The 13,601-nt window shown below is 36.3% G+C and overlaps 1 protein-coding gene across 1 annotated transcript in view; it reads left to right on the forward strand.

Annotated features, from left to right (window-relative positions):
* The window catches only part of LOC149803968 (VWFA and cache domain-containing protein 1-like), a 115,579-nt gene that overhangs the window by 83,011 nt on the left and 18,967 nt on the right, over positions 1-13,601 (forward strand). The window contains exon 20 of the mRNA XM_089954031.1: positions 7,740-7,925. Coding sequence (XP_089810157.1) covers positions 7,740-7,925 — 186 coding nt within the window. The remainder of the gene's footprint in view (positions 1-7,739; positions 7,926-13,601) is intronic.

The following is a 13,601-nucleotide window of genomic DNA, read 5'->3' on the forward strand; positions in this document are numbered from 1 at the left end:
TTTATAGTGTGCATACATAACCAATGCGTTTTGTTTATAACTATAATAATATCACACGTTTGTACAATATAGGTGACCAGTGACCTTTAAATATATTACACTATCACATAAACACTCGGAATTAACTTTTGCAACCTTCAGAATCTAGCTTTCCCAGAAAGATTAAAAAATGAATATTTCCCATCTATATTGTTTATAGACTTTACAAATAATCTCTTTAGAAGGTAACTCTTTCAATATACTGTTATAATTACCTCCCTTTGTCAATGCTTAATAGCTACAAGTATGTTGGATATACTTGAGTTTAAACTTTCACTCAATTTGGGCAACATTGTATCAGCAAACCACCTGAAATCCTTTATTGTTTGTTTTTCATCAGTAATTTTTGTCTGTTTTCACTGTGGTTTTTAGTTTTTGCTGTTTGCATTTTTAAATAAAATATATATCACTTCACTACATTTCTATAATGTACATTATTGCTGTAATTACTGATATGGACATGACTAGGGCTGTCAAAAATCACGAAGAACCAACCTGGGTACCTGTTGCGAAATTTAACGGGTACCCGGGTACACGTTGGCACATGAATGACATGTACAACCGTAGACCAACTAATTGTTATCCCCATTTCTTTAATATTTTGTATGGCGATAGAGGCTAACCGTGTAATGCACTACTCGGTCTGATGCGTCCACACCGATGTAGCTGCGAATGATCTGACCGCACGCTATTAATTAATAAATTTATTTAGAATGACCTTTGTACACAGATGGTAGGTATAATCCAATTTTTAATGATCACTGTGATCAGCCGCGTTAAATCCTTTAGAACACTCACCTTTTTTCAAAGTATAAGTCCTTGTTAGAACAGACCACGTTTATTCATCGGCTTTTGACCGCAGATTTGAATTACCCACGCATGCGTGTAAAGCAGCTTTACCACATGTCAAGAGTAATGCGTTAAAACCGTCTTTGTGTGTGTGTGTGTGTGTGAGTGAGAGAGAGAGAGAAGACCACAAACTGTATTCACTACACAATAATAATAATTCAAACTAGATAATATAATGTTTGTAAATGTTTTTATTTTTATGAGAAAAACTCAGAAAGAATTTAGCAAATCTCAATAATGCCAGTCTGTCATAGTCAACAAGTACATGATCATTGTTCACAACACATTTTCCTGTTTCTGTTAAAAAAAAACTAACATATCGACCGTATCTGGTGACAGCGATGCACGTTTCTTGTTTATAACGTGTCCAGCCGTCAAAAATGCACTTTCTGATGGAACCGACGTCGCAGGAATACAGAGATACTTTCGTGCAAGGGCAGCCAGCCTGGGTTAACGTGGTGTATTGTCTCTCCAATACTGAAGAATGTCACCATTAACATTAAGTGGCGTCTCCGACAGATATGTTGACAATTCGTCTACTGATGAAGCGTTGTCATCTGCGGCACACAGAGAAGTGAGATCATCAAATATATTATTTTCTGCGACATTTTCCAGTTTCTGTCTCTTCGATTCTGGTTCATCCGTTTTGTCAGTGATGGCATCATTAGTTTGCGACACAGTTAGTGGATCCAGGATTACTACTGCCATCAACTCCAGTCTGACAGCAGCGTACGTCTCCTGTCATGGTGCTTCTTTAAAAAACTTTAAAAGTTTATAATGCGGATCAACAACTGCAGCCTTAGCTGCATTGAGCACGCTGTATCCAGTAGGATAATAGCGGGTTTGAAGTTCATTTGTGATTGCTTTCCTACATTCTTTAATTGCAGCTGCGTCATCAGGGATCTGGTTTCTAATTAAAGCCATAGCTGTCACACCTGTTTGAAGTGGTTGGCGAGTGTGGCGATTTTTTTTTACGGGTACCCGCATTTACGTTTCAATACCCGGGTTTTTCAATACGGTCGGGTACCCGAATACCCGTTGACAGCCCTAGACATGACAGTAGAGCTTGTCCTGTCTTATTTCAGCCCAGTGGACATATGTCATAGTCAAGGGCCAGAGTGCCTACATGTCTCAGCTCATAGGGTTTTCTGCCAACCTTGCTTGAGATTTCCACCAAGTGCACCTGTCATATATGCTATCTGTTTCCTTCCTGGCTCCTGACAAATGCAGCCAGCCAGCCAAATTGGCCATCTGGTTTTACTTTTGATTAGAGGTTGCCGGTAATATTGTCCAGGCTGACTGCTTTATCAGTTGTGGCCTGTTATATGGCTTTAGAAAACCATGCTTCATATATTGCACATTTATCAGTGCATATGATGGGTCTGCAGTTATGTTATATCCTTTTCCCAGGTATCTAAATGCACCCTTTTATGACACTGCATCTTCCCATATGTATTTTCAATTTATGAATACAGATCCCACAATGAAGAGGACTGAATTTTGTTTTAAATGTGCAATCAGAAACATCTACTGGAACTTGTTTCAGGCTCAGGTAGCTGCCACCAGTTTTTGAATCAGGCATACCATGTCAGGTTCTCATGTAAATGCAGATGATCCTGGTGACAGTCCATCTGTTTCCTGCAGTTCCTCAAAACCAAGGAGATTACAAATCATCCATACAGCAAGATAATGAAACTTATAACTTTGCACTTTGTCACTATGCTTTTTGAGGTAAAGGGTTAATGAAACTTATAACTTAAAAGCCACCTTCTCAGAAAGCCAGCTGTTAGCTTCATTAGTTGGTACATAATGTATTAGAAAACTTACCATCTATAAGTCCAGGGAGCTGGCAAAGGTATTTTGGTGGTAAATGTGCCTGCCATACTATTTTGTAAAATAGACCATCAAGTGTTCTATGCCAACTTTAATGCTTTACCAGGCTTCACTTTGTCTTTCAGCTTGTGATATAATGATCACACTGGTATTAAACATGATCACACTGGTATTAAACATGCTGCTTTGATAACATTTCTCACAGGACAGCTCACCACACAATGGCATTTGTCCGACTGTGTCAGTCTTGATTGAGGAGCAATGCTGTTCATTGCTAGCCTCCACTCAAGTCCTTTGGTCATTGTTTCGGTTCTCCCTATTCTGTTTGAAGACCATAATGAGGATTTGAATAAGTATGCTGAACCCTGTCATTTTTTTTGCACTACCAGTCTCAACCTGAAAGGTGCAGCAACTGTTGCCAGGAGGAGAAATGGATGAACTTATCAACAGCATTTGTTTTGCCCACAACCATAGTTAGAAGGTTACTATCATCACAATACCAAAATCTGTAGGGGACAGGAAGCCCATTTTTTTCTCCTTGAAGCCTCTAAATAAACAACAAAGACTCTGCTTCTTCTTCCTGTCAACAATAACCCTGTAACTGCCAGAATTCTTCATTTCTGTTAAGTTTAGGTCAGCATGGTTCTGGGCAATGTGTGATCCAAGTTGTTTGGGATGGGCTATGGATTTTGTTCATCCAACTCCTTCCATTCTATAACCAAAGGCATTGTTTAATCATTTAATTCTACCTGAGATCCAGGCTTCCCATGCAAGCAGATAATTGAGATACTTTGCAGATGTAATCAATTGTGTTTTTTTTTTTCCTGGTGCCAAATGCCAATGGAAAGCTTCAGTTGGTTTGTTGTCTAAAGCCAGTTTGTAGTTGTGTCCAGGTGTGTACGTCTAAAGCCAGCTCAACAAGTTTGCCTTTGGTTTACAGGTTTGTCGTCCCACCAAATGCATGGACTGCTGAACTCAATGAGTTTATCACCATGAAGATGTAAATTTCTGTGTGGGGGTGTCTGCAATTTCTTAGACTCTTTATTTTGGCTGCAGACCTTCTCAGTCTTGATGAATTTATGGATTCCATTGACTCTTCAAAGTGGCCACATACCTTCTACATCTTGGCCAACTTTTTATGTGACCTCTGTGAATGGCTTTCTTTGCTCATTGGTGTTCTTTTCTGGTCACCAAGATCATGATGTCCTGATCTCAACTGAGACAAAACACTTCCTGAATGATTGGCAGGACAGAGAATGGATGTTGGCAATAATCCCTCTGGAGACCCCTCCCCCCAGCAGGAGGTTATGGTCTGTATGGATGCCAGGACATTGGGTGCCAATGATTTTGCTTTGCCTCACTATCGTAAGCAACAATTTGAGCCTTGTGATGATGGCCCTTCACATGGATCTCAGAGAAATGAAGGCTATATATTTATGCCTTTCATTACTGGCAGAACCTCTGGGAAGGTTGCCCTAATAATATCAGACAGTTGTATATGGTTGATTACCTCAGAATCATCAGCTCTCTGTGTCACTGTCTGCGGTTTTCTTCATTGGTGCTCACTGTACAGATATGGAAGTCCAACTCAGTATGCTGAATGGTCTCACCACCCAGCAGTCAGATTTGTGCACTGTGGGTCATCTATGGATATTTTTGTCACTAGATGGAACCACAAGCTGCCCACCTTTGTGTCACCAGTACCAGATCCAGAAGCCTGGGCAGTGGATGACTTTTCATTTGATTGGAACAGGATTTGAGGATATGACCACCACCCCACCTGTGAGAGTGATTAAGAAAATTAGGAAGATGATTCTGATTGCTACTTTAAGATGGGTCTGTGATCTACTTGTTCTAATGATTGACATTCTTATGAAGGCTTTCTTGTTCTGCGAGGATCACAGGCCTTCCGCCATTGTTTGGACAGACTTCTTCTTCACACAAGGCCCTTATCAGGAAATCCATGTGTGTGAGTTCTGCTCTTGGGTTGTGGAGAGCATTGCTAGAATGTCCTCTACCCTGAAGGCATATGAGGGAAAGTGGTTTGACTTATTCTACTGGTGCAGGGACATCACTTCAATGTGGACCTGGATTCCAAAACTGGCAAATTTATTTATCTGGCTTTTTAAAAGGAAGAAATTAGCACTAGGTTTTGTTAAAGGTTTCCATTCCATTATTTCTGACACCTTCAGGCATCATCGAAGAGTGCATATAAGCCAATATAAAGATCTCTGTCACTTTTTAACCAACTTCGGTCTGAACTTGCCTCAGTTCCTCACATTGTTCATGAAATGGAATCTCTTGTGGATTCTTATATGATTCAATTCATCAAAGTTTTAACCTTTGACCAAACTTTACTGAAGCTGCTATCCTGCAAGATGTGCTTCCTTCGGCTTGCAGGATGAGTAAATTGTAATCCTTTCAGTTGACGTGAACTATCTTCAATTCCACTCAGTTCATTTGGTGGTCCATTTCAAATGACATGGCCATGATTCATGATCAAGAATTGATTGCCATCTGCAGTTAATCAAAAAATTATCATTGTTCATTATGCATGAAGGACCTTTTGAGAGAGGCACTATTCCAGAACTTTTTGAGAGAGATGATATTCCAGAACCCTTTGAGAGAGATGATATTCAGGACCCAGTTTGTGCTTTCAGGTAATACCTGAAATATATAGCTGTGTTTGTTGAGATTGGTAAAGACTTTTTCTTCTGGATGACTAATTCATTTTATTCTCTGATCTTGAAGGATAAGACACGTGTCAAGAAAAAAGTGTGTGAGATTAGAGCTGCATGTCATGTATTTAAATGTATCTGTTTGATTTGAAACATTTTAACAAGGTTATTAAAGGCTGCTTTTATGTTTATGATTTAGCCTTGCAGAGAAGAGAAATAAATCTGGTGAGTCTGGTGGCAACTGTCCAAAACCCTTTAGACCTTTTTAAGGCCAGATTGTCATTATAGGCACTGCTTTAAAGCTTTTACTGGATTCACCTGGAATGCTTCCTGAGTAAGGAAATGCTATATGTTTCTCTTTACCCTTTATATAAGGCATACAATTTTATAGTTTGGGATTTAAAGGACAATTCTTTGGGGAGACAGTTTTGTGGGGTCAGGCTGTTTAAACCCAAATTATACACAGTCTGTTAGTGCTTGATTTAATTTTGTGAATATTCACTACCAATGAAAAAGTGAAAGTAAATCTGCCACAGATAATTCTAATACTGCAGTATATTCACTGTACTGCTATTTTGGCAAATGAAGGAGTTAAAAATCTAACATGAAGGAGTTAAAAATATAACATGTACTGGGGCAAACCTGACCACAGATGATTTTTAAACCACCCTTGGAAAAGACTGCTGTGATTTACACAATTTCATTGTGTTATTGCTTTAGTATTGTAGGTTGGATTTTCTCTAATATCTACAAAACCTTTCTTTTTGCAACCGCCTTGGGGACATTGTGGAAAAAGTATTGAATCCGATAAGTTCAGACATATAGACATATTTTTAACAATTTTGAGCCCAGTTGTTTTTAATGTTGCATGAATGTATTTGCATTTTACTGCATGCAATAAAAAATTAAAATATATATTTTACTTATGAACATATCAAACATTAATAAAATTATTGAAGATGTCTTTGTACATCCAGTTTAACCTATTGGTCAGAGTGTTCACTAATGGCTTTATTTCCCTTTTGCTTCTGTAGATTGTTATTAGAAATAACCCAAAGGAAACTGACCTGTTGATGTGGACTGTTGTAGAATTAACTCAAAGGAAACTGACATATTGATATGGATTATTGTAGAATTGACCCAAAGGAAACTGACCCAAAGGAAACTGGCTTATTGATGTGGATTGTTATTGGAATAAACCCAAAGGAAACTGACCTATTGATGTGGATTGTTGTAGAATTAACCCAAAGGAAACTGACCTAATGATGTGGATTGTTATTAGAATTAACCCAAAGGAAACTGACCTGTTGATGTGGATTGTTGTAGAATTAACCCAAAGGAAACTAACCTATTTATTTAGATTGTTATTAGAATTACCCAAAAAAAACAAACCTATTGATGTGGATTGTTATTAGAATTAACCCAAAGGAAATTGACCTATTGATGTGGATTGTTGTAGAATTAACCCAAAGGAAACTGACCTAATGATGTGGATTGTTATTAGAATTAACCCAAAGGAAACTGACCTGTTGATGTGGATTGTTGTAGAATTAACCCAAAGGAAACTAACCTATTTATTTAGATTGTTATTAGAATTACCCAAAAAAAACAAACCTATTGATGTGGATTGTTATTAGAATTAACCCAAAGGAAATTGACTTGTTGATGTGGATTGTTATTAGGAGTTGACCCAAAGGAAACTGACCTGTTGATGTGGATTGTTATTAGAATTAACCCAAAGGAAACTGACCTATTGATGTGGATTGTTGTAGAATTGGCCTATTGCTGTAGGTCATTTGGACTGTTTACAAAATACCAATGAAATGTGACCCATGCTATGACTGGCAGATGTGGGGCATTATGTAGTTACATACAATGAAGGCTTGTCAGATCATTCAAACTGTAATGTACAAAATATCCAATCAAGTGCAGACCTGTACTAAGACTGGCAGGTGTGGGGCAGTATGTAATGACTTACACTGAAACCTTCTCCAATCATTCAGGATTGATGCTCAATCCAAAACACTTTGATGACTGCCAATATATTTTATATAAATTCAGATGATATTTAAATGGACATTTTCCAACCAACTTTAATGAGAAGTTTTTGTAAATATCTAAAGGTGATACTAATTAATATATAGGGTCATTAAAAGATAAACTTTAGTTTTGTTGAACATTGCTTTGATCATGAGCAGACACGTTAATCTCGACTCTGGTCATTTAAAGGTCAGTGCAGTTGTTGTTTGAAGAAGCAGAGTCTTAAGAGGGTCACCACCATTTGTTAAAGATGATTCTGAATATTTTAGTTTTGTAATTAAAACTATAAACAAATTTCAGCAAGACTGGTGTACAGGAATATCCAGTGGATATCACAAGCTGATCTACACAATATCTGGAGACGTCAGCGATGTCAGCTCATTAGAACCTTGTCGTCATTTTAGTCTACAAAGCATACCTGCAACAAACATGTACCTGCTTGTGTTGATCAACAGAACAACAGGATCATGCGAAGATTCATCACAGGTATGTATCAGTACACGATGCAAACAAGGGACAATCAAGTTACGATCTAAGTGTTTGTTTCTGTTCTTGGGGGAAAATGGTACTGTACACATGATGCCAATTGGTGCATTTGTGCATCTGTTCATGTGAAAGGTCATGCAACTGTTGTCATACTAAGAGAGAAAGAAATTTCCTACTTTGTCTGCGTTCAGCATTTTAGAAATTTTTGAATGGTTGACAGGGTTGCATACAGATATTTTAGTTAAAATCTAACTGTTAAGTTAAAATGTAAATGTTTATTCATTATTTCTGAAAAAATTGCTTTAGATGGTAAATATTCACTTATCATGTGTTCATGAGAAAATGCGAACTGTCCATGACATTGACTATAGTATTTGACCAATTATGTGATACAAGAATTCGGCACATATAAACTCTAGATAAAGGTGCTGATATATATACCTTGGTGAGAATGTATAAAACTTGCAGAACTTAAATATTATGAATGAAACATGATGCATTTATCCCACTTTCTCTATCTCGCTCAGTTTTTTGGACCTGCCCATGGGCCAATACCTTGGAAACTTGAGTTTGCCAGAGCCATATTTTACCTTGTCGCAAGAGTCAGCAAATGGATTTGCAAATATTTTGTATTCTATACATTAATCATATTTGTTGATAATTCTATACATTATTCATACTTGTTGATAATTCCATACATTATTTATATTTGTTGATAATTCCATACATTAATTATATTTGTTGATAAATCTATATATTAATCATAATTGTTGATAACTCCATACATTATTAGTATTTGTTGATGGGGCCTTGAGTGGCCGAGTGGTCCAAAGCGCTCTCCATTATGGATCACTGCCATCTCACCTCTGTCTGCGCCGGTTCAAGTCTCAGATTCAGCTAATGTGGATATGTGAGAAATCTTGCCAGTTGCTTCTCGTGGGTTGGTAGTTCTTTCCGAGGTTTTCCCGGGTTCTTCCTCCACCATTAATACTGGCTGCCATGTATAGCCTATCGTGTGCTAAAAAATGGTGCTAAACCCCACAACAACAGCAACAACAATAACATATTTGTTGATAATTCTGTACATTAATCATATTTGTTGATAAATCTATACATTAATCATATTTGTTGATAATTCTATACATTGTTCATATTTGTTGATAATTCCATACATTAATTATATTTGTTGATAATTCTATATATTAATTATATTTGTTGATAATTCTATACATTAATCATATTTGTTGATAATTCAATACATTAATCATATTTGTTGATAATTCTAAAAATTGTTCATACTTGTTGATAATTCCATACATTAATCATATTTGTTGATAATTATATACATTATTCATATTTGTTAATTCCATACATTAATCATATTTGTTGATAATTCTAAAAATTATTCATACTTGTTGATAATTCCATACATTAATCATATTTGTTGATAATTATATACATTATTTATATTTGTTAATTCAATACATTAATTATATTTGTTGATAATACCTTACATTAATCATATTTGTTGATAATTCTATAAATTGTTCATACTTGTTGATAATTCCATACATTAATCATATTTGTTGATAATTATATACATTATTAATATTTGTTGATAATTCCATACATTAATCATATTTGTTGACAATTCTATACATTAATCATATTTGTTGATAATTCTATAAATTATTCATACTTGTTGATAATTATATACATTAATTATATTTGTTGATAATTCCATACATTAATCATATTTGTTGATAATTCTATACATTAATCATATTTGTTGACAATTCCGTATGTTAATTATATTTGTTGATAACACCATACATTATTCATGTTTGTTGATAATTCTATACATTATTCATATTTGTTGATAATTCCATACATTCTCCAATTCATTTTTATGAATATTTTAATCACAGACATTACATAGATAAACCATGTTGTGAGAGTGTTCACTTCTAAAGGTGATTATTTTATTGTTGAATTTGGTATGTGAAATATTATAAAGTCTCAGTGTTAATTATTTTCCTGATTCTTATCATTCCTCATGTATTACCTGGTAACTTGTATTTTGTCTACCACCCTAACCTGGAAACCAGATATCAGCCTTCATTGACAGTCACTGCATATCATCCAATTCAAGTGAAATAAAAAAATAAATGAATATTTTTTGTCACAAAACTGTCCATTGATTTTTCTTCTTCAGAATTTTGTAAAATCAGCAAAGTTTCTAAGATATCCATTTAAAACAAATTTTACATTTACTCATCAAGGAGATTCAGTTAACACCGAGTTCATACATCACCCTTTGAGATGGAGGGGCTTTGGCCCCTCCTCCACCCACTACCAGGGTATATTGCCCTTTGGACCCCATGACTCCCAACCTGATAATTTTCCAATTTAGCTTTGTTCATCAACAATTTTTTATATCTTTACCTTATTATCATTAAAAATTGTGATTTGTCTTTTATTCCCAGTCACATTACAGGGTAGGTGGATGGGTAGATAAGTTGTTGTTGTTGTTGTTGTTGTTGTTGGGTTTAATGCCATTTTTCAGCACACGATAGGCTATACATGGCAGCCAGTATTAATGGTGGAGGAAGAACCCTGGAAAACCCAGGAAAGAACCACCGACCCACAAAAAGGTACTGGCAAGCTTTCTCACATATCCACATTGGCAGAATCTGAGACTCGAACCGGCACAGACAGCGGTGAGATGGCAGTGATCCGTAATGGAGAGCGCTTTAGAGCACTTGGCCACTCAGGGTCTTGGGTAGATAAGTAAGTTGTTTCATAGTATGTAAGTACAATACTGGTTACATAGTGCCAGTTAAAAGTTAATACTATTTAGTTTTAAAATGAAAGTCCAGAAATAGAGATAACCTAGTAAGTGGATGAGAACATAACACAACTATTACATTTCTTGATAAGATATATGGTGAAAATGAAGCAAATTATTTGTATACATTTTTCCTACACATAATGATTCACAAAATGAATGTAGCACACCAGATTTGTTGAATTAACAGCTGTTTATCTCTGCTGGTTTACAGTTGGAGTTCCACTGATTGGTTCAAAGACTTTGCCTAATGTTTTAACTAGCTGACACATAAATCCACTGCTTTACTCCAAGCTGACTCATTAAGCCAGTTTTACACCAAGCTGATACATCAAGCCACTACTTTACACCAAGCTGACTCATAAAGCCACAGTTTTACAACAGGCTTGACATGTCAAGCCACTACTTTACGCCAAGCTGACACATCAAGCCACTGCTTTGAACCAGGCTGACACATCAAGCCACTGCTTTACAACAGGCTGACACATCAAGCCACTACTTTACACCAGGCAGACACATCATGCCACTGCTTTACACCAGGGTGACACATCAAGCCACTGCTTTACACCAGGATGACACATTATACCACTACTTTACACCAAGCTGACACATCAAGCCACTGCTTTACACCAGGCTGACACATCAAGCCACTGCTTTACACCAGGATGACACATCATGCCACTGCTGTACACCAGGTTGACACATCATGTCACTGCTTTACACCAAGCTGACACATAAAGCCACTGCTTTAAACTAGGTTGACACATCAAGCCACTGCATTAAACCAGGTTGACATATCATGCCACTGCTTTACACCAAGCTGACACATCATGCCACTGCTTTACACCAGGCTGAACATCATGCCACTGCTTTACACCAGGTTGACACATCAGGCCACTGCTTTACACCAGGCTGACACATCATGCCACTGCTTTACACCTGGTTGACACATCAAGCCACTGCTTTACACCAGGCTGACACATCAAGCCATTGCTTTACACCAGGCTGACACGTCAAGCCACTGCTTTACACCAGGCTGACACATCAAGCCACTGCTTTACACCAGGCTGACACATCAAGTCATTGCTTTACACCAGGCTGGCATATCATGCCACTGCTTTACACCAGGCTGACACATTAAGTCACTGGTTTATGCCAGAATTATTCAGCAAGTTCTTGACGTAAGATAGTGAAATTGTTACTTCCAGTACTTTCTTTTCATGGATATATCATTATGGTGGACAGTTTGATTTCTGTTGTAAATTATTTTTCTTAGCACTTTTTTTTTAATGGATATATCATTATGGCAGATATTTTGATTGAAGTATACTCAGTGAGAAGTAACATGTATTCAAAGCTATTTTCCATATGGACTCAATTTCTTCTCACAAAAATCTCCTGTTTGGCAGATTGTATATTTTATTTACTTTTAATTGTTAACTGTACCATTAGGTGGATATCTTATTTAGCATCAGATAGGTTGGGTTGTGCATACTAAATCATTCTATTAACAAAAATCTTCAAAAGCAAAACTGTAAAGAATTTTGCTTTCTCCACTGATTTTGGTTAAATATTTTTTATCAAATAAGGGCTGATGTGCAGGTTCTGGCTTTCTCACAACCTACATTATTTTGTAAAGGATTAAACGCATGCAAACAGTTCAGAATAGCACAATGAGATTTATTGGATGTCTTATTAAACAGAATATTCCAATCACCACCAGGGAAGGTAGTTAGGTGATGTATGACTGTTTTATTTATCAACAGGGAGGTTCCAATGTGCATGTTAGAGCATGCTATGTTTCATAAGGTAGATCATATAATAGGAAGCCATTTTAGAATGTCATATATAGCATCTAGTAAGTTAGGCAGTTCATTTTTAAATAACACATATATACACAGTTATGTTGGACTGTCTCATTTAAGATTAGAAGAGGTTAACAGTATTTTTAGAACATTCCATTTACCACCAGGGAAGACAGATGGTCAGGTTGGACTGACTCATTTAACATTTGAAGAGTTTGACAGTATTTTTAGAACATCCCATTTAACTTTGATATTCTAATCCTAGCTCTCAAGTACACAAAATGAATAGCAGATTAAAGGAGGAAAACATGGAATAATAAATTCTGATAGTAAGTTTGACAAGTTTGAAGATTAAGGTGGAGGTTAATTTGCTAATTCAGGGATTTCAGGGCAGTAGCAGAGAGACCTGGAAATTGTTGGAATGCAAGGTTTTTCTTCAGGACAATCCTGACAGGATACAGATGAGATACTGATTGAGAGAGCACACAGAGTCTTAGTCAAGGCGAACATAATGTGCATGCCTGCCCTATTATTGTCAAGTTCAGTTGATGCAAAGATAAAAAAACTTGTACTTTATACAGCCTGGAAAAATCTAAGCTGAAATAATGGATATCAATGATGATGTAATTATGAATCTCACCAGTATATCCAAGATGAACAAAAAGCTCAATGGCTACAAGACTAAACGCAAACGTGAGGGAGAATTTGGAGCTATATGATACAGTAAGCTAAATGGTACAGTAAACTATATGATACAATAAGTTATAAGATACAATAAGCTGTATGGTACATTAAACTATATGATACAGTAAGCTATATGATACAATAAGCTGTATGGTACAGTAAACTATATAATTCAGTAAGCTATATGATACAGTAAGCTATATGATACAATAAGTTATATGATACAATAAGCTGTATGGTACAGTAAACTATATGATACAGTAAGCTATATGATACAATAAGTTAACTCAAGGAAATATTACATATGGGTATGATCTGACCACTAATGAAGTGACCCTA

Source organism: Sinohyriopsis cumingii, chromosome 3 (assembly GCF_028554795.1).
Source record: "Sinohyriopsis cumingii isolate HCF-2022 chromosome 3, ASM2855479v2, whole genome shotgun sequence".
Classification (NCBI taxonomy): domain Eukaryota; kingdom Metazoa; phylum Mollusca; class Bivalvia; order Unionida; family Unionidae; genus Sinohyriopsis; species Sinohyriopsis cumingii.